General features: G+C 45.5%; 1 protein-coding gene and 1 non-coding gene across 4 annotated transcripts; one reads left to right on the top strand and one right to left on the bottom strand.

The window, feature by feature from the left end:
* Positions 1 to 7682: 7682 nt before the first annotated feature.
* Slc38a5 (solute carrier family 38, member 5) lies at positions 7683 to 16452 on the top strand. Of its 3 annotated transcripts, none has more exons than NM_138854.2 (16): positions 7683 to 7792; positions 8369 to 8425; positions 8513 to 8591; positions 9132 to 9247; positions 9350 to 9423; positions 10078 to 10170; positions 10289 to 10367; positions 12386 to 12468; positions 12841 to 12899; positions 13007 to 13135; positions 13313 to 13392; positions 13964 to 14064; positions 14298 to 14413; positions 15094 to 15238; positions 15329 to 15432; positions 16025 to 16452. In NM_138854.2, exons 2-16 carry the CDS (start codon positions 8370 to 8372, stop codon positions 16124 to 16126), a joined length of 1416 nt encoding a protein of 471 aa, NP_620209.2. In that variant the 5' UTR covers positions 7683 to 7792; position 8369; the 3' UTR covers positions 16127 to 16452. The 3 variants fall into 3 exon arrangements, with proteins under 3 accessions (NP_620209.2, XP_008771290.2, XP_038955372.1); XM_008773068.4 differs by lacking the exon at positions 7683 to 7792 and adding an exon at positions 7885 to 8022; XM_039099444.2 differs by lacking the exon at positions 7683 to 7792 and adding an exon at positions 7922 to 8022 and having other exon boundaries at positions 9065 to 9247.
* Positions 16453 to 19163: 2711 nt separating this feature from the next.
* LOC120099520 (small nucleolar RNA SNORA26) lies at positions 19164 to 19283 on the bottom strand. Its single transcript, XR_005498682.1, has one exon. It is a non-coding gene; the product is annotated as a small nucleolar RNA SNORA26 (small nucleolar RNA).
* Positions 19284 to 20080: the final 797 nt, after the last annotated feature.

Here is a 20080-nt window from a genome sequence, read left to right as displayed (position 1 = left end):
TCTAACTTTAACTCTTAAAATCTAAAATCAGGCATATCCAGATAAAAGCAAACTCTGGTTCTCTGTTTACAATAAGGTTCTCTTAAGTATTGATCTGCTCTTACTAATGCTTATCAAATCTTGGAAGTGTTTACAAAAAGTGTCTTGCAAAAACATGGATTTTTTAAAATTTTATTTATTTATTTATTCACTGTATATGAGCACACTATAGCTGTCTTTAGACATACCAGAAGAGGGCATTAGATCTCATTACAGATGGTTGTGAGTCACCATGTGGTTGCTGGGATTTGAACTCAGGACCTCTGGAAGAGCAGCCAGTGCTCTTAACCTCTGAGCTATCTCTCCAGACCCCAAAACATGGATTTTTAGACCTGAAGATTATGCTCAGTGGTTGGGAGCATTTGTTGCTCTTACAGGGGACCTAGCTTCAATTCCCAGTACTCACATAGTGATTCACGACCATCTGTAACTCCAGTTCTAAGGGGATCTCATGCTGTCTTCTGATCTCTGTGTACACCAAGCACACACATGGTGCATATACATGCATGTAATCAAATAATTCACACATAAAATGAATAAATCTAATTTTTTAAAAACAGGGATTGTGTTTTATCCTTTTACTAAATGAGATTTTAAAAACCTGGTATTAGATTTCTTCAAAAAGCTGTTTAAATGTTTTTCCATTGAAATTCCACAGCTTACTTCATGGGAAAAAACTAAATCTATATAAATTTTGTTCATTATACAAACTTTTGCTGTGTCTATGATCTTCACTTTTGCAGATTTAGCTGTATGAAAGAACTATACTTTTATATTTCGCAAATCCTAGATATTTACATTTTTACTAGGTGATAAAAACGACTAACCTCAAGTCTTCTAAATTTAGAAGGAAAGCCAATTTTAGTTCCTTCTGCTATAACTTTGTCTACTCAGATTCCCTCTTATTTTTGGGGCACCTAAACTTGAGCTCTCCTAAATTAGAATATCTGTCTCCGTCATCTGCTTTCTTTGTGTTTTAAAAATATGTTTTATTATTTTCATATTAAATATAGTACCTCTATACTATACCTATATTAACATGTCAACATCAATGAGCAATTATCTGTATTTTAAAATTTCAACCATAAGTATAAAGATGTTAAAATATACAATCACAAAGCCAAAATTATCTTAGATTATCTTAGCCTTTTTTTGAGACAGGGTTTCTCTGTGTATCATTGGCTGTCCTGGAAGTCACCCTGTAGACCAGGCTGGCCTAGAACTCACAGAAATCTGCCTGCCTCTGCTTCCAAGAGTGCTGGAATCAAAAGTGTACACCACCATTGTCCAGCATCTTGGATTTTTAAAATTGGATTTTTATTTACATTTTAAATGTTATCCCATTTCCCAGTTTCTCCTCCAGAAACCACTATCCTCCTCCACTCCCGCTTCTACGAGGGTGCTCCCTCACCCACCCACCCACTCCCACCTCCAGCCCTGACATTCCCTACACTGGGGCATAGAGCCTTGACAGGACTAAGGGCCTCTCCTAATGGCATCTTGGATTTTTAAATAGTTAATCTAGCACCTTCCTGTATATGGAACAACATTTTGCTTTTAAGATTTGTTTTTACTTCATGTATGTGGATGGTTGCCAGCGTGTATGGTTGTACATCATGTGTGAGCACTATGGAGGCCAGAAGCAGGCCTTGGCTCGCCTAGAACTAGAGTCACAGACAGAAGTGACACACCATGTGGATGTTGGGACTCCCACACTGGTCCCTTGGAAGGGCAGCCAGCACGTTTAGCTGTTGTGCCATCTCTCCAGGCCCTTGACAACATTTTTGAGACCCAAACTCAAAACTATTTCAGGAGATTAATTTTAAAGAGCTCTATAACACCCTATTAAAGGGGTTGGGGATTTAGCTCAGTGGTAGAGCGCTCGCCTAGCAAGCGCAAGGCACTGGGTTCGGTCCTCAGCTCTGGAAAAAAAAAACCCACCCTATTAAAACCACCTTTACAGTATGACATCGCTTCTAAAACAGAACAAAATGCTCAAGTCCTATACGTACTCCTTCACCTGGTGGCTGCTCCATCATCGACTTCCTCATCTGTCCTCTCCATCCCTGAGATGCTCAGCTCGTGCCCTGCTGTTTCTCTTTTCACCCTCATATTTCTCTTTTCTCTCATCAACTTTATATTCTGTTGGAGTTCTTGTGGACCCTCCAAGCTTTGCCCTCATGTCAGAATTCTACCAGACTTTCAAAGAATATCTACAAGAAATATTTCTTAAATTATTTTAAAAAGAAACCAGAAACACAAGAAGCAGTTCCAAACTTCTATGAAGCCAGTATTACTCTAATATCCAAATCAGACTAAAGACATAACAAAGAAAGAAAACCATAGGCCATTATCCCCGATGAACATAGATACCAAAATCCTGAATAAAATACTTGCAAGCCCTATATAAGCATATATGAAAAAGACCCTCCACCATAATTAAGTTGGCTTTATTCTGGAGATGCAGGGATGGTTCAATATACAAACCTAAGCCAATAAATGAAATAAACCATATAAATGGACTTAAGGGCAAAAAAATCCATGATAATTTCAACAGAAGCAGACAAAAACCCTTTGGTGAAATCCAATGTGCCTCTATGATAAAAGACCTAGAGGGGGTGGGGGCCGGAGGGAACATACCTCAATAAAGGTTATATATGATAAACCCATAGCCAACATCATCCTAAATTGAAAAAAACTGAAAGCAATTCCATTAAAATCAGGAAGGAGACAGAGCTGTCCACTATGCTCGCTCCTTTCCAAAATAATGCTTGAAGCACTAGCTGGAGAAACAGGACAAGAGAGGAGAATTAAAGGGATGCATATAGGGAAATAAGTCAAATTATCCTTATTGCAGATGATATGATATTATGCATAAGAGACCTTAAAACAATCCCACCAGAAAACTACTAGAAATTATTAGCAGTTTCAGCAAAGTGGCAGGATACAAAATCAACTTTAAAAACTAGCAGCCTTTCTACATATCAGCAACAAGCATGTGGCGAGATAAGATCATGGAACCAGTCCCATTCAGAACAGCCTAAAGATATCTAAGAATAAACATAACCAAGGAGGTGAAAGACATCTATAATGAAAACTTTAAATGTCTCAAGAAAGAGATTGAGGAAGGCACTAGAAAATGGAAAGTTCTCCTATATTCATATACTGGTGGAATTATCAATGTGAAAATGACTATTCTACCAAAAGCAATCTGCATATTCAGTGCGACCCCAGTAAAAATCCCCACAGCATTCTTCATAGAAACAGAGCAAGAAGAACAATGCTGGAGGGATTACCATTCCAGATCTCAAGTATATCATGGAGCTATAGTGTCTTTGCATTTTTGTCAACTTGATACAAATTAGAGTCAGTTAGAAACAGGGGCCCTCATCTGAGAAAATGCTCATAAGATTGGCTTATGGGCAACAGTATGTGGGCATTTTTTCCATTAATGGTTGATGTAGGAGGCCCCACCCCACCTCACTGTAGATGGTATCACCACGGAACAGGTAGTTTGGGATTGGATAAAAAAACCAAGTAGAACAAATGACAAGGAGCAAATCAGTAAGCAGCATTTCTCTCTGGCCACTGCTTCAGTTCCTACCTCCAGGTTCCTGCCCTGGAATCCTGCCCTGAATTCTCTTTATGATAGACTGTGACCAGAGCATTCTAATTAATATGAACCAAACGTTTTCATTCCCCAAGTTCCTTTTGGTCATGGTATTTTATCACAGCAAGAGAAAGCAAATTAAAACATATAGTAATAACGCTGTGTGATATTGGTAAATTAAAAATATAGTAATAACGCTGTGTGCTATTGGCACAACATCAGAAACACAGAAAAGGGAACAAAATAGAACACCCAAACACAAGTGTACATTAACTTCAGCCATCCGATGTTTGACAAAGGTGCCAAGACAGCATTTTGGAGAAAAGCATCATTTCCAAATGGTGCTTGGAAAACTGGATGTCCACATGTAGAAGAATGACCACATATAGAAGGTTCATATCTATCATAAGCCAATCTGCAGAAAAAGTAGCTCCAAATGGGGCAAAGACCTAAATGTCAACCCCAAAACACTGAAAGTGCTAGAAGAAAATTCTGGCGTTATGCTACAAGATAAAGTTGCAGGAAAGGATTTGGTGAATAGTACTCCATTTGCCAAGCAGTTAATGCCAACAACTGACAAGTGGGAACTCATAAAACTAAGAAGCTTCTATACATCAAAGGAAACAATAGAGGGAAGAGGGAATACACGGGGTGGGAAAGGATCTTTGTCAGTTATGCATCTGAGAGGGGATTAGTACTCAGAATATATAAAGAACTCAAGAAATAGATAGTCAATGGTCCAATAAGAAAGGGGGGGGCATGAAGCTAGTCATGGTGGCACAAGCTTTTAATCCCAGCACTCGAGAGGCAGAGATCTCTGTGAGTTTGAGGCCAGCTGGGTCTACACAGCAATTCTCACTAGCCAGGACTTTATCTCAAACCGACAAAAGGGAGGGGGGGTTATGGATCAGAGAGTTCTCTAAAGCAAAAATAAGAATGGCTAATAAATATCTCAGAAAGTGTTTAACACTCTTAGCAATGAGGGAAATGTAAATTAAGACTACTCTGAGACTTCATTTACTCCAGTCAGAATGGCTATCAAGAAAACTGGCAACAGATGCGGGAGGGAATGTGGGGTAAAAGATTGCCCTTTCTTGGTTTTTTTTTTCCCCCGGAGCTGGGGACCGAACCCAGGGCCTTGCGGGCCTTGCGCTTCCTAGGCAAGCGCTCTACCACTGAGCTAAATCCCCAACCCCAAGATTGCCCTTTCTTATTCACGGTTGGTGGAATTGGTGGAAATCAGGATCTTGAATTCTCAAAGAGCTAAAAAAGAAATGTATCACATGATCTAGCTGTACCATTCTTTGGCATATCTGAAGGACTCCGTATCTCACTCCTCCCCATCTTCCTTGAGGATTCACGTACACTTGTATAGCTGGCAAAGACCCTCATCCATTCTGTAGACTTTCCCACTTCACTTACTGTTCATTGTAACTCTATTCACTAGTCATTGCAATTCTATTTCTAGCTAGGAATAGAAACAACATAAATGTCCTTTAGCTGATGAATGGAGTAATGAAAATATGGTGCATACACACTGTGGAATACTATTCAGCTGCAAAGAAAAGAGAAATCATGAAATTTGCAGGTAAATGGATGGATACCAAGTGACATAACCCAGACACACACGCTCTCTTTCATTTGTGGTTCCTACTTCTGAGTCTTTGGATATGAGTGTACACCATACTGTAGCCAAAGAAATGAAGAAGAGGAAGAAGAAGAAGAAGAAGAAGAAGAAGGAGGAGGAGGAGGAGGAGGAGGAGGAGGAGGAGGAGGAGGAGGAGGAGAAGAAGAACAAGAACAAGAACAAGAAGAACAAGAAGAACAAGAAGAAAAGAAGGTGACCAGAAAGTGTGTGTTTGTGTGTGTGTGTGTGTGTGTGTGTGTGTGTGTGTGTGTGTGTGTGTGTGATGACGGGGTGAGAGAAAGAGCTCTAGAGAGGGAAATAGCAGGTCATGGGTGCTATGAGGTGGGAAATGGGAAAAAGGGGGTTGTCTTTAACTGTGGAGGAGGGCAATGCAGATGAAGGAGTGATAAATCACACTGAATATGTTTGAAAGTCATGGGAAATTATGTTTATGTAAAATTACATGGGATATATATATATATATACATATATATATATATCTTGCCTGTATACACACATGTACACATGCATGTATACACATACACATATTTAAATGAAGTTACATCATTAGGGTGATAATGCTTCTTACAAGGGCCACAGTCTAACAAAAACTTCAATTCCAGACACGAGACGCCTCCTTACAAGTCTCTGGTCAGAGGAGTTCAAGAGATTCCCCAAATAGTATAAACATAGGCTTATTGCTTTTGTCCTTGGTTGTTTTCCAGAATTTCAAGGTAAATCCGTACTGCTGAAGACACCACACACTCTGGACATAGGACTTGGAGGAATTGGGCCAGAACTGGCCTGGAAGCCTCCTCTTTGAGGACTAGCTCTTGAGAGTACTGGACGGTGCTGTGCAAGCTTCCTGGGGTGGTGGGGACAATCAGCAGTCCTATCCATTTGTGATGACTATGAAATACAATGACCAGCATAGCAAGATATTCCAAAGGTACAATGGTGGCACTTCTACTTTGGGGGTGACCAACAACTGTCTAACTGGTCTTAAGGTCCGATCAACAGGAGAGAGCTAATTTACCCCTGGCTAGTAAGGCATGGAACCTAGAGGAGAACGCATTTCCGCCAGTTTCGGAAACCAGTATGATTTCTATTTGCATTTTAAGTACCCTTATACCCACAGGTAAGTGTAGCTCTCACCCATCATCAAAGAAGTTGGGTTTTTGTGGGTGGGGTGGGGCTGGAGAGATGGCTCACTGCTCTTCCAGACGTCCGGAGTTCAATTCCCAGCAAGCACATGGTGACTCACAACCATCTGTAATAGGATCTGGTGCCCTCTTCTGGTGTGTCTGAGGACAGCTACAGTGTACTTACATATATAAAACTAATAAATAAATCTTTTAAAAAAAGTTGTTTTGTCCTCTGGCAGTTGGAGAGCATTAACGCAGACACCAACTAACTGACCATGGTGTGCCCATTCCCAATTGATACACACACAACATAACTTCTCCATGTAATGCTTGGAGCACTTTTTAAAGAGAGGTTACAAAGGTTGTCAGAAGAGGCTCAGGGCATTGGCTGAGAGACTATATAGAGCAAGGTGGCTACAGTCATACAATCTCAATAGTATAGCTGCTTATGCAAGACTGGAATAAATGACATTAGTTGATGTGTGTGTGTGTGTGTGTGTGTGTGTGTGTGTGTGTGTGTGTGTATGAATCTCAAAAGGCCCCACTTATAAATAAAATCATAATGTCTACAGGCGGTTCATGACTGCTCAAAGAGGGAGAATCAATGTTGCCCAGGGATAAGCTTCCCCAATCAGTTATCCTGTGGTCAGCCCTAAAAACATATACATTCAAGCTACACTGAGCAGACTCAGCGGGGTGTATTTATGTATGTATGTATGTATACATGTAACAATAACAAACTAAAAAGGAAAACTGTAGAGATAATACATGAAAGCTGAAGGGGGCCTTGGAGTAGAGGAAGGAAAACAGTTGGAAGCAGAGCAGGATATGGAATGAAGACCATCAAAGCATATTTCATACATATATGAAATGTCATAAGGAAACCCATTATTTTGTACAATTTGCTAATTAAAAAAGACAGAGCTTCCAGGTTTGGGTGGGGATTGCGAAGACCATCTTACCCTGAGAAACACACGGGGATCTGGGGGTGGGGGTGGGGGCTTGGGTATTGTCGTCAGGCTCATTATCAGGAGGGGAAGTGTTTAAACTAATACGGGCTGGTGAGGCACCCCAAGCTCAGAAAGCGGTTCAAGTCTGGAAGTGTCTCCTAAACTATTTCTCTCAGGAGAAGAGAGTTTAAGACTTGACGGGGGTCTGAGAAAAGTCCCCTAGAACCTAGAAGGGAAGTTTAATGGAAGTCCCTGGGTCAGGCTTTTCGTTTTTCCCCTTTTCTTTTCTTTGTGGTGCAGAGGAGTGAAAGCGCTTCACCACCTAGTTGCACTCGCATACTGGTCAGTTCTGTCCCAGGAAGAGGGACGCTTCAATTTGCTTCGGTCTCTGCTGAAGAAAGTCAGAACCGGAATAAAAGCGGTTTGCAGCGCTGGAGTTGGGGTCTCTAAGCTGGGGGGGGGAGGGCGGCGCTAGGAGGGGTGGGGCAGACAGGTGACACGTGTCCCTGCTAAGAGCCAGCCGGAGAGAGGTGGGGGCGGGAGATAGGGACAGAAAGAGACAGAAAAGGGCAGACGGCGGGAGAGACAGAGTCTGCCGTGTGGGAGGAAAGTCTATTTCCCACTTCAAATGGCCATTTCATGCGCTGTGGGGTGGGTCTTTCTGTATCTCTCTGTGTCTTTCCCTCCTTCCATTTATCTCTTCTTGCCTTCTTTGCCCCGGGTCTCTCTCTCTAAGAAGCTGTTTTCGGTTCTCCTCCCCTGATCTCTCTCTCTCTCTCTCTCTCTCTCTCTCTCTCTCTCTCTCTCTCTCTCTCTCTCTGGCTTGTCCTCAACTCTCCATTTTCCTCTCTGCCCCTCTTTCCTCTCTGTTCCTGCTTGTCTCTCTAGCCAGTTGCTCTGAATTACATCTGTTGGTCTCTGTGGGGCTCCTCTCCCTTCTAACTCTCCTCACTTTCTAGTTCCTTTGCTGCACTCCTGACCCATCTCTTTCCAGCAGGATGGAAATGCAGGAACCAAAGATGAACGGAACCCTCTCTACGGGTGCTGCTGCGGGGTGAGTGGGGGATCCAAGAGGCAGGCTTATTGGGGGAGAGGTCGGGGTTAGCTTTTCATCAGCTTTGCTTTTTTCTGCCCTATCCAGCTACAGACAGGAACGCGAAGGCTTCCTGCCCACCACCCATGGCCCTGCTCCAGGGAGGAAACCTGTCCAATTCTTGGATGTAAGTGAGCCCACACGACCTGTGCAAGTCTCAACTCTCCTATCTAATCCCAACTCCTTCTCCTCCCTAGCTGCTCCCCGGTCTAGCTATCTCCCTGTCCCAGCTCTTGGCTCTTTAGTTGCTGTCACCTCCAGATACTCCTTTCCACAAATGCTCCCGCTCAAGCTCTCTCTGTCACTTAGTTTCTTCCTTCCCACCTATTGCCTCCTGCCCTAGTGACTGTTCTCCCTAAATAGTCTCCCCTTCTGCTTTGGGCTGTCTCCCCTCTATTGTTTCTCATCTCTAGCTGCCCCTCTACGGTCCCCTTGCATTTTCAGCGGCTTCCTCCACACTTGTACTTTTCCTTTCCTAAGCTCTCCCTTTCCCAGTTTCTCCCATCAATTTCCGCTTTCAGCTTCCTTTTGCTTCCCATCACTCCTCACGGATGTCTCCCCTCCCCAGTTGCCTTCACCTTTGTCCTTCCCTGCCTCCAGTTCTAGCCTCTTGTCCTGTTTTCCCCCTCCCTCTCTGTGTTCGCTGGATCTTGCCCCTTGCCAACAGTTCGAGGGGAAGACATCATTCGGAATGTCAGTGTTCAACCTTAGCAATGCCATCATGGGGAGTGGCATCCTGGGGCTCGCCTACGCCATGGCCCACACTGGAGTCATCTTCTTCTTGTGAGTCTATAGGTGGCTTTTGGGGGGTGGGGGTGTTGATCAGTGGTGCGGAGTACTGAGTGGGAGACCTGGGCCAAGTCTTAGCTGTGCTGTCTGTTGCAGGGCCCTCTTGCTGTGCATTGCCCTCCTGTCTTCTTACTCTATCCACCTCCTGCTGACCTGCGCCAGTGTTGTAGGTGAGATATCTAGCCTCCATCCCAATCCTCTATGAACCTCGAACTCTAGATTCCAATCCAGAGCTCAACTCAGACCTTGAGCCCCAGCTCTAGCCCTACTTTCTTGATGTCTGGTTGCAACTCAAATCTGGCTCTGGACATAACCACTCTGACCTCAGACTCCAAACTCAGCAACCCAGTTCCCACAATCACCTCCCTGTATGCCAGATTCCACATTCAGACCCCAGACTTTATCTGGCCTCCTAGATCACTACCTCCCAATTCCCAATACCCATCCCTTTGGCCACCAGACAGACCTTCTCCGGCCCCAGACTATTACATTCTATCTCTTATCTCCCACCCCTTGGTCTTCAGGTCCTCCTAACCTGGTGACCAGCTCTGAGATCCTAAGACCTGCTTCTCAGCAGTCACAGTCCCACGATTCTCTCCCTCCATGGTCTCAGTCTACACTTTGTCTCCAAAACCTCAACTCTTCGCCTTCAGCCTTTAACCTCTCCCTGGCCACAGATACCACTTCCCGGACTCCCAAACTCCACCTTACAGTGTACAGTCCTCCACTCCAGCCTCTATCAGTCACAGCTGAATTACAACGCCCCCTTCTAGCCCAGCTTTCCCAAACTCCCAGGCTAGTCTTTCTTGCCCCCCTCTTCACAGGAATCCGCGCCTATGAGCAGCTGGGACAGAGGGCATTTGGACCTGCCGGGAAAGTAGTGGTGGCCATTATCATCTGTCTGCACAATGTTGGCGGTGAGGACTTGAGGGAGGTCAACTATGGGGAAGAGGGTAGATCGAGGGAGGTACGCTTTCCCAAGGGCGGGTTGGGGGAGAGGGAATCCTGGTTAAATGTCTGCACCATCCTCACCAGCTATGTCCAGTTACCTGTTCATCATCAAATCTGAACTGCCCCTGGTTATTGGCACCTTCCTGCACATGGACCCTGAGGGGTGAGTAGATACCTCCCGGGCTGACCCCAACCCTACTAGTGAGTTTGAATCATCTTCATCAACTCTGGGTCCACCTGACTCCCAGGTACTCTGTTTTGAGACTACGGCAGGCTAACTGTGACTATGATTCCTGTGTATTAATGAGTCAGTATTTAATGGGGCCATAGGCCACCGCAGGACTCTGGTTGACCATATGCTAGTTTTGAGGCTTCCTCAGGCTGATTCTGGCTGGCAGCTGTCTCTGTATGCTTGCTGTGTGCTGATGTTGACCACATGTGTGCAACTGTACAGATTCAGTAGCTGCGGACTCTGGGTTTGACTGTTGGACTGGCTGATTCTCTCTGGCCAGCCATGTGATGGATGACAGCTGGGTTCCTCCGTATGCTGCGATTGATCCCGACCATATGTGTTTGACACTTGGCTACTCTCATTTTTCCTGTTTAGCTGATTCTGGCTTCATTGGGCTGTTGGACTCTATCGAGCTCTAAATGTGCGATTGCTGACTCTAGTGGTCTGTGGGTCATGTCAACTGTGTGTGCTCTGTCAACTCCATTTCCTTGTTTGTTTTGGCGATTGTTGTATGGCAGATCCTCCCAGGCTGTGTGTGTGCTCAGGGGAATGTGACTGTGGAGGTCCTCTTGATTGTGGTTGCAACCATGTATGTATGTTTAGACATTACTGGCACAGCGTCTCAGTTTTCATTTTTTAAATACATATACAATGAGATTCCAGGTGTGTTCATCTGCGAACACAGCAGTACTTTTTTTTTCACTTGTATACATCTTTGTGCCTCTGTAAGTTTATTTGAATGTGAATGGAACCTAAGGTGTCTTGTGTACCAGGCAAGGACTCAGTCACTGAACTGCCTACCCACAACTTCCCCTGCACACCTTGTTGTTGTTGTTTTGACACAAAGAGTCTCTTTAGATAGCCCTGGCTGTCCCGAAACTCACTATGTAGACCAGGTTGGCCTTGAACTCAGAGATCTGCCTTCCAAGTGCTGGGGTTAAGGGCATGTACCACCACCATGTCTAGTTTTCTATACACCTTTTTTGAGAGAGGATTTTGCTCTGTAGCCCAGGATGGCCTGGAATTTGCCTTGGCTTCTCAAGGGCTGGGATTCCAGGTATGTGCCACCTTGCCTAGTGCCGCTGTATATTTTGACATTCAGATTAGTATGTTTAGGGACCAGCCCTTACTCTAATTCTGTGGATTTTGGTGCACATGTGTGATTTGGTCAGTTTAACCCAGGGGTAGTTTTATGTGCCTGTCTGACACCTTTAACTAAGAGCTTTGTTTTCTTTTATCTGTGTGTATCCTGTGAAGTGGTCGGTTTGATTCTGAAATTATCCAAATAGGACTAGGTATGTCCAAGTTTTTCCCTCTGCCTCTCTGGGGTTCAAACCTGGGGCCTTTGTACATGGTAGGAGAGTAAGTGCCTTTACTATGACAGCCCCCTGCCATACCAATTATAACTAAGTCCCATTGTGTGTGTAACCAAGATTTATTCTATTCAATTTGATCCATGTGATAGGGAAAGAATATGTGGATGCCTGGAACACAGCAGGCACTCACTAAAGTGAGTATGTGCTGTACGTGTGTGTTCTTGTGTATGTGCACGTGTGTAAAGGCCGGAAATTGATGTCAGGTATCTCTTCTATCTCTCTTTACCTTATTTTTTTTTTGAGACTGGACCTCTCATTGAAGCCAGGGCCCAGTAAGCCTGCAGGATCCTCATGTCTCCGCCGTTTCTCCACAGCGCTGGGATTTTGTATGAGTGCTGGGGATTCAAACTTGGGTCTTTGTGGTTGCCTGGCTTTACAAACTGTCCTATCTCCTCAGCCCTAAGTTTAAAAAAAAATAGTTCTCTATTTTATGTGTCTGTCTGAATGTATATTGTGCATTTCATACCTGTGGTGCCTCCAGAGGCCAGAAGAGAAAGTCAAATTCCCTGGAACTGAAATTTAGGCATCTCTGAGCTATCTGATGTGGATTCTGGGATCTTCTTGTCTTCCTAGGGACTGGTTCTTGAAGGGAAACCTCCTCATCATCCTGGTTAGCTTGTTAATCATCTTGCCTCTGGCTCTCATGAAACATCTGGGTAAGGAGGCTTCCTGGGTTGGTCATTGGGGGCAGGGTTAGAGCGTGGGGACCAGGCAGAAAAACTGCATTTTGTTTTATTTTTATTTTCTCCTGGAGACAGAACCCAGGGCTGCATACAAACTAGGCAAGTGCCCCATCACTGGGCTATATTGCCAGTCGGGAAAAAAAATCCCCATTTTCAATGGTTATGGAATACTGAGGGGTTGGGGAGGGCTTGTTTAATTTGGGTTTTAACAGATTACTAGGAGTTTTGGGTAGAGGTGAGGCTGGTTCAGGTGGAAACAAAGGCTTATACAAAGACAGAGTAAACCTTTGGTATGTGGAGTGCCAGATTCCTTGATTTCTGAGTCTCTGTTATCACCTCCTGTAGGCTACTTGGGGTATACAAGCAGCCTCTCTCTGACCTGCATGCTGTTTTTCCTTATTTCAGTAAGTTGGGGTAGGGGGAGGAGGGTAATGGTGTGTGGGGAGGGAAAGTTTGAGAAACTGAGGCAAAGCTCTCTCTGTGAACTTGCTTCTTTACTGGGGACCCCCAGGTCATCTATAAGAAGTTCCAGCTTGGCTGTGTTGTGAGCCACAATGACACAGTAGTGGAGAGTGAACCAGCTCCCTTGCAGGCGTTTAATAGCAGCTGTGAGGCCAAGCTCTTCACAGTTGACTCACAGGTAGGTACACAGGCAGGTAGGAATTTGTACCACATTGGCCATCTTATCCTGTCCCAACATTTCGTTTTGATCAGATCATTGGCCTTCTGGAGCTGTGTCCTGTGCCTTACTTGGGAGGGAATGGGGTCCCCAGTACTGTAGGGGTTCTAATTCCATATTCACGGACCATTCCCCCAGATGTCTTACACAGTGCCTATTATGGCTTTTGCCTTTGTCTGCCACCCTGAGGTGCTGCCCATTTACACGGAACTTTGCTGGTGAGTAGAGGCATGCGGGATGGGCCTGCTACAGGGGGCAGTAGCCCTAGTGTCTGGCAGTCTCATGGCAGCCTTGGTATGGTATTTTGAGGATGGCTGGTTTTGACAAGGGAGGGATTTGGAGTGTCCACAAGACCTTGGAGAATCAGGGAAGTGAGTACTCACTGATTGAATTTAAGTGGTCCACTCTTAAAATGTGAATGGACAGAGCTAGGAGGTATTGATCAGGTGACTAGACGGAAGAGGTGGTAGTCTGAGGAAGCAAGGATGATCAGATGGTTGGGGAGACAGATGAACAGAGGAGAGGCAGAGCTGGGGTTTTGGATGATTAGACAGAAAGGGGAAGTCTAGATGGTTATGGAGATGGTCATATGTGTGGAGATCTAGATGGACAGATAGGGGAGGCTTGGCTAATTACGAGGGGGAGGGACGGGTAGAATGTCCGTGTGGACCAGCTGAACATTGTCAGGTCAGGAAGAGGGAGACTCTACAGAGTTGGGGGCCAGTTTTGAGGCTTCGGGGACAAGAGCAGGGGTGTGGACATGACAGTTCCATGATCTATGCACTTCAGCCCTACTCAGCGCAGGATGCAAGCTGTGGCCAACATGTCCATCGGGGCTATGTTCATCATGTACGGACTCACAGCTACCTTTGGATACCTTACCTTCTACAGTGAGTGTGGCTGGGGCCAAGGTTGGGTGGAGCTATGGTACAGGCTGAGCCTGAGCTATGGCAGAGACCCCTGACCACCTCCCAACCCCCACTCCCCAGGACTTTGGGTCTATCGGCTTCCAAAGGGAGAGTGAGCATCACGTGTGTAGGCTCTATCATCATGTATGTGTGCCTTGGTTTCTGGGCCAGTGAGCCCAGTGTTCATGCATCTGTGTCCCCTCCCCATGGCCCAGGCACTGTGAAGGCAGAGATGCTGGAGATGTACACCCAGGAGGACCTGCTTATTCTTTGTGTGCGCCTGGCCGTACTGCTTGCAGTAACCCTCACTGTGCCTGTTGTCCTTTTCCCTGTGAGTGGGGGCAGGGGAGACCCTGGTGTGTGTGTGAAGGGATGGATGAGCAGGGAGAAGAATCATGGATGTTTAGCAAGAAGGTGGAGCTAGGAGCAGATAGGTAGATGGACGGAGCGGGAACAGATGTACTAGAAAGGGCCTGGTGAACGCAGACAGCGACAATGGATGGCTAGACAAAAGAGGACCCGGGACCAGGGATTTAACTCAGTTTGCACTGAGTAAGATCCTAAGCGCTGTGGCGCGTTCCTGTAATCCTAGCACTCTGGGGCTAGAGGTAGGAGGATTAGGAGTTCAAAGTTAGTCTTAACTACAGGCTGAGTTTGAGGTCAGCCCGGGCTGTGTGAGATTCCATCTCAAAAACCACAAACAAAGGGGCATGGTGGGAGAGGCAATCAGAGAGTGAGACACGCAAGGATAGGTGATGCTCAAAGGATACACAGACGGGGAGGTGGAGATGGACAGGAGAGGAGACAGGTTTTAGTAGTGGTGGAAGCTGAGGTAGAATATGGAAGGAGTCATGTGTTGTCGGGGTAGAGGCACAGGTACTTGGTCAGACAGGCTGGAGGCATAGAGAGCGGGATAGGGAATCAAGGATTTGAGGCAGGGTAAGACAGACAGGATCACATCCCAGAGGGACCTTGTGAGCCTTGACCTGTCCTGCCTTTCCTTGGCTGCAGATCCGCCGAGCCCTCCAGCAGCTGCTCTTCCCAAGTAAGGCCTTCAGCTGGCCACGACATGTGGCCATTGCCCTGATCCTGCTTATTTTGGTCAATATCCTTGTCATTTGTGTGCCAACCATCCGGGATATCTTTGGGTTTATTGGTCAGTATTGTCAACTCTGGTTCCTTGTCCTGTCTAATATGGGCCTTGTCCTCAAACTTAGGATGATTTCTGTCCCTTTCTGTCCTTCAGGCTCCACTTCAGCCCCTAGCCTCATCTTCATCCTTCCCAGTGTCTTCTACCTCCGCATTGTACCTGCTGACATGGAACCCTTGTTTTCCTGGCCCAAGATCCAGGTAAGTATCGGAAGGAGGGCTGGGGGAAGAGGTAGCATTCTGAAGAGGGACCACTTGCTCCAAGATGCTGAGAAATGTGAGCAGCATTATCTAGATGGTGCTGGGAGAGGAAGCAACATCTAGGAGGAGGGACAGATGGTAAGGAAGAATGAAGGCGGTTGTCTCAGTAAGGGTAGAGTAGACAGAACAGAAACAAACAATATCTAGGAGGAGAGAGAACACTGCAGAAGGGACTGGCAAGTTGGGCTTATGGTTCAGTTGCAGTGGGGTTTCCTGGCATTGGTAACCTAGGCTCTGTCTCCAGCACTGCAAAGTGGGGAGGATGGGATATACAGAGGGTTCTTCAGATAGATGGAGGGAGCACCACTGTGGGGAAAGGCAGGGACACTCTGCAAAAGGAAGGGAGGGAACTAATCTCCAGAAGCTTCTGAAAAGATGGAGGAGATACTTCACGGAGGGACAGGGAGGACAGAGGAGAGTTGGGAATGGCTGAGGCTTTCCCTGGAAAGGGTGGAGGGCTTCAAGAGCATTCTCTGGAATTCTTTGGTGCGTGGTCCAGGCCAACGCCACCTTTTCTTCCTATTGCCCACAGGCCCTGTGTTTTGGCGTCCTGGGAGTCCTCTTCATGGCCATCAGTCTGGGCTTTATGTTTGCTAATTGGGCTACAGGCCAGAGCCGTATGTCTGGCCATTGAGCTGGCCTGTCCTGCCTCACTCAGTCCCTGTGCTCACATGTGTGTATATTAGGGAATCCAAGTCACTTTCCTGAGTCCCTTCTGCCTGGGACATGGAGGTGGCTGGTCTCTAGTAACACTGCTGTGGGAAATGGGGACAGTCGAGGAGGCATAGTAAGTAGTCCATTTCCTTTTCCCCAGAGCTGCCTCACTGCCGACCCCATGAGAGGAGGAAGGGAGGCCAGCTCCTTAGAAGGGTTCTTACCCAACATAGTTCTCACTTCCTAGATGAAGCTGTTAGGCTTACCCTGGCGCTAAAAGGGAAGAATAAAGATGCTGAATGGCAACCCTGGTCTGAGTCTTGTGTTATTTCTCAAAGCCTTATGGGAAGAAACGTGCCCAAATTCAGGCACGGGGAAACTGAGGCTCTGAGTAGAATCACGCTCCTCAGCTGCACTCTGCTTTTCCCCATTCCTTCCGTGATAGGGCATTCAGCTCGGTCATTCATTTACGTACTCACCACTTATTGTGAGGTCTCAAATATAGCAGTGAATGTTCAAAGTGTCATGCACAGAATCAAATAGATCGGAGTGCTTCAGTACAAAAGAGAAGAAAAAGATGGCCTAAATTTGGTCTGCTTCCTACTTCTGTGTGGCTCTGGAACTAGAAAGGTCTTGCAAATTTTTTTTTTTACTTTATACAGGAAATTTTAATTTTATTTTTAATTACACATTTTCACATAGTATATGTATATATATTTCTTCTTTATTAACTTGAGTATTTCTTATATACATTTCGAGTGTTATTCCCTTTCCCGGTTTCTGGGCAAACATCCCCCTCCCCCCTCCCCTTCCTTATGGGTGTTCCCCTCCCAACCCTCCCCCCATTGCCGCCCTCCCCCCACCAGTCTAGTTCACTGGGGGTTCAGTCTTAGCAGGACCCAGGGCTTCCCCTTCCACTGGTGCTCTTACTAGGATATTCATTGCTACCTATGAGGTCAGAGTCCAGGGTCAGTCCATGTATAGTCTTTAGGTAGTGGCTTAGTCCCTGGAAGCTCTGGTTGCTTGGCATTGTTGTACATATGGGGTCTCGAGCCCCTTCAAGCTCTTCCAGTTCTTTCTCTGATTCCTTCAACAGGGGTCCTATTCTCAGTTCAGTGGTTTGCTGCTGGCATTCGCCTCTGTATTTGCTGTATTCTGGCTGTGTCTCTCAGGAGCAAATTTTTAAAGTATAGGAAAACAAATCAAAGGAAAATAGTATTTTCCAGATTGGCAACAGAGCTCAGCCGGTGAAAGTATCTGTTGCCAAGGCTGACAAAAGGACCTTGATTGGGAAGGGCTGTACCGATTCCCAATGGCTGTGCCATCCTGAATGAATGCCAAGGCACTTTGTGCACATGCAAATGCATGTGCACCCATGCATGTGCATGCACACACCTCAAATAAACACACAAATAAAGGTTAAATCATGGATGGTGTTTTTGTGACACTTGGAAAGGACATGAAAGTCACATTGCATCGCCTGGATGCTCTTGCTCTACCTCGGTTATTTTGTGTGTTTGCGGACTACTCATAGCTGTTGGTGCAGAACTAAGGAGTTGTTAAGGAGACCATATGGCTGTCGATGCTTACGTGATTTATTCACTGGCCTTTGCCAGAAAAAAGGTAGCTGAATGCTGACTCAGTGGAAAGGAAGAAAAATACCCCCCCCTCCCTTTGAGACAGGGTCACACTATGTAGCCTTTGCTGACCTAGAACTTGCTGTGTAGACCAGGCTGGCTTGGAACTCACAGTAATCTAACTACCTCTTTTCCTGCTTCCTAAGTGTTGGGGTTAAAAGTGTACACTGTCATGCCTGAACTTTTTAAAAAATAAACATTAATTAATTAATTAATTAATTTTGTGTGTGTGTATGAGTGCCTCATAGATGCATGCACAGCATATTCATGCTTGGTAGCTGCAGAGGCTGGAAGGCGACATTGGATTCATGGAATGGAGTTAGCCATGTGGTCGCTAAGAACCAAATTCAGATCCTTTGCAAGAGCAACAAGTTCTCTTAACTGCTGAGCCATCTCTCCAGCCCCATGAAGGATCATTTTGAACCTTGAAGTAAAGAATTTTCCAAGCAGAAGGAACAGCAAGTGTGAACTCCCCGAGGCACAAATGAACACGAATTTTATCTATCTATCTATCTATCTATCTATCTATCTATCTATCTATCTATCTATCTATCTAATGTATATAAGTACACTGTAGCTGTCTTCAGACGAACCAGAAGAGGGCATAAGATCCCATTACAGATGGTTGTGAGCCACCATGTGGTTGCTGGAATTTGAACTCAGGACCTCTGGAAGAGCAGCCAGTGCTTTTAACCACTGAAACATGCCCTAGCATGAATATTTAAGGGCAGATTTCACCACAGCTTTCTCAATAACCCCAAGTTCCAAAACATATAACTGGCCACCTAATAGATAAAAATGGTATTGCAATTATATTTATATACTTGCAGAAGAAAGGTTCAGGTGCTAGGTGACATTTATCTTCCCACATCTTTTATATTTTTAATATTTATGGTGCCAAGAAGAAAACCAAAGGCTTGATATCTGCTAGGTGAATACTCTGTCAAGCTACATTCTAAGCCTCCCCAATAATCTTCATGCATGCAAAGGCCACTGCTGAGAAATAATATTTTTCTCTCTGTGACGGTTGATCTTGTTAACTTGATGGGATTTGGAATTGTCTAAGAGACGTACCTCTGTGTTTTCAGGTATGTTTGAGGAGGAAAAGATCCACCCTGAGTGTGGATGACACTCTCCTCAAGAGATGAGTCCCCAGACTGAATTAAAAGGATCAGGAGGAAGGGAGCAGCACACCAGCAGTCATCGCTCTCTTTCTGTGCTTCCTGACTGTGGGCATAGTGTGATCAACCCCTCGAGTGCCTTTGCCATCATAAATTGTACCTTGCCCATAGAAACCGTGCCTCATGTCAATTTTGTTATAACACTAAGGAACTAATAACTGCCTTCCATTCTACATTTTCCTTTTCTTTTTCTTTTTTCATCTGTGGCTCCAGACAGGATTCAAAGAGGACGTATAGTTTTCCTGTCTGGGTTTCATGGAGCGTTCCTTTACCCTTCTGTGTTAGCATCTTAAAGCACTGCAGCAATGTTAAAGGGCACAGGAAAATGCCATCCCCCACTTTTCATATTCTCAGGTAAGTCTCGCCATGGTGTCCCAGTATACACTGACTGACTGCTTTCACAGCCTAGCTAGTGCCATTTTGGTGCATTCAGCTGTGCCCACCCCCATTAAAAGATCAACCCAGCTGGGCTTCTTGACACTTTACACAGGTCCCTCCACCCTGAGTATCCAACTGCTCCTTACTAACTGGCAACTCTGTATGTAGAGGGCAGAACGGGGCTTGCTCCATCTATGTGGCTCTGGGGAAGCCCTCATCTGTTCTGTGGATGGCTTTCTAGGTGAGCCTGGTTGGAGAATAGATGCCCACACCCCTGTAAAGAACCCCTCACCTATGATCTGTAAGGAGGTCCAATAAGCTCATTGTTTTCCCAGAGGGAGCACTGGAGGAATCCTGGTTGGGTGTGTAGCTGGGACCTTAGGAGAAGGGGTAGATTAGATAGAAATTGCTTACGTCTCCCCTGGACAGGAATTTTAGTAACAAGTTTGGTCTCAAAATCCTGGCTTCAAGGGTGTCATCGTACACACGTACGCACACACACACACTCCCACACCTCTCCCTCTCTTCTCCTTCCCTCCCTTTCCCTCTCTTCTTCTATGTGTTTTAAACAGTTTCACCTTGTAGCCTAGGCTAGTTACGAAGTTGTAATGACCATCCTTGCTTCATCCTCCTGAGTGATTACAGACATACGCTACCATGCCCAGTCTCCCCTCTTATTTGTTTGTTTGTTTGTTTATTTATTTGAGACAGGGTCTCATGTAGCCTAGGCTGATCTCC

The sequence above is a fragment of the Rattus norvegicus genome, chromosome X, assembly GCF_036323735.1.
Source record: "Rattus norvegicus strain BN/NHsdMcwi chromosome X, GRCr8, whole genome shotgun sequence".
NCBI classification, from domain to species: domain Eukaryota; kingdom Metazoa; phylum Chordata; class Mammalia; order Rodentia; family Muridae; genus Rattus; species Rattus norvegicus.
Note: the sequence above shows the minus strand (reverse complement) of the source record. Positions and strands in the feature narration are given on the sequence as shown.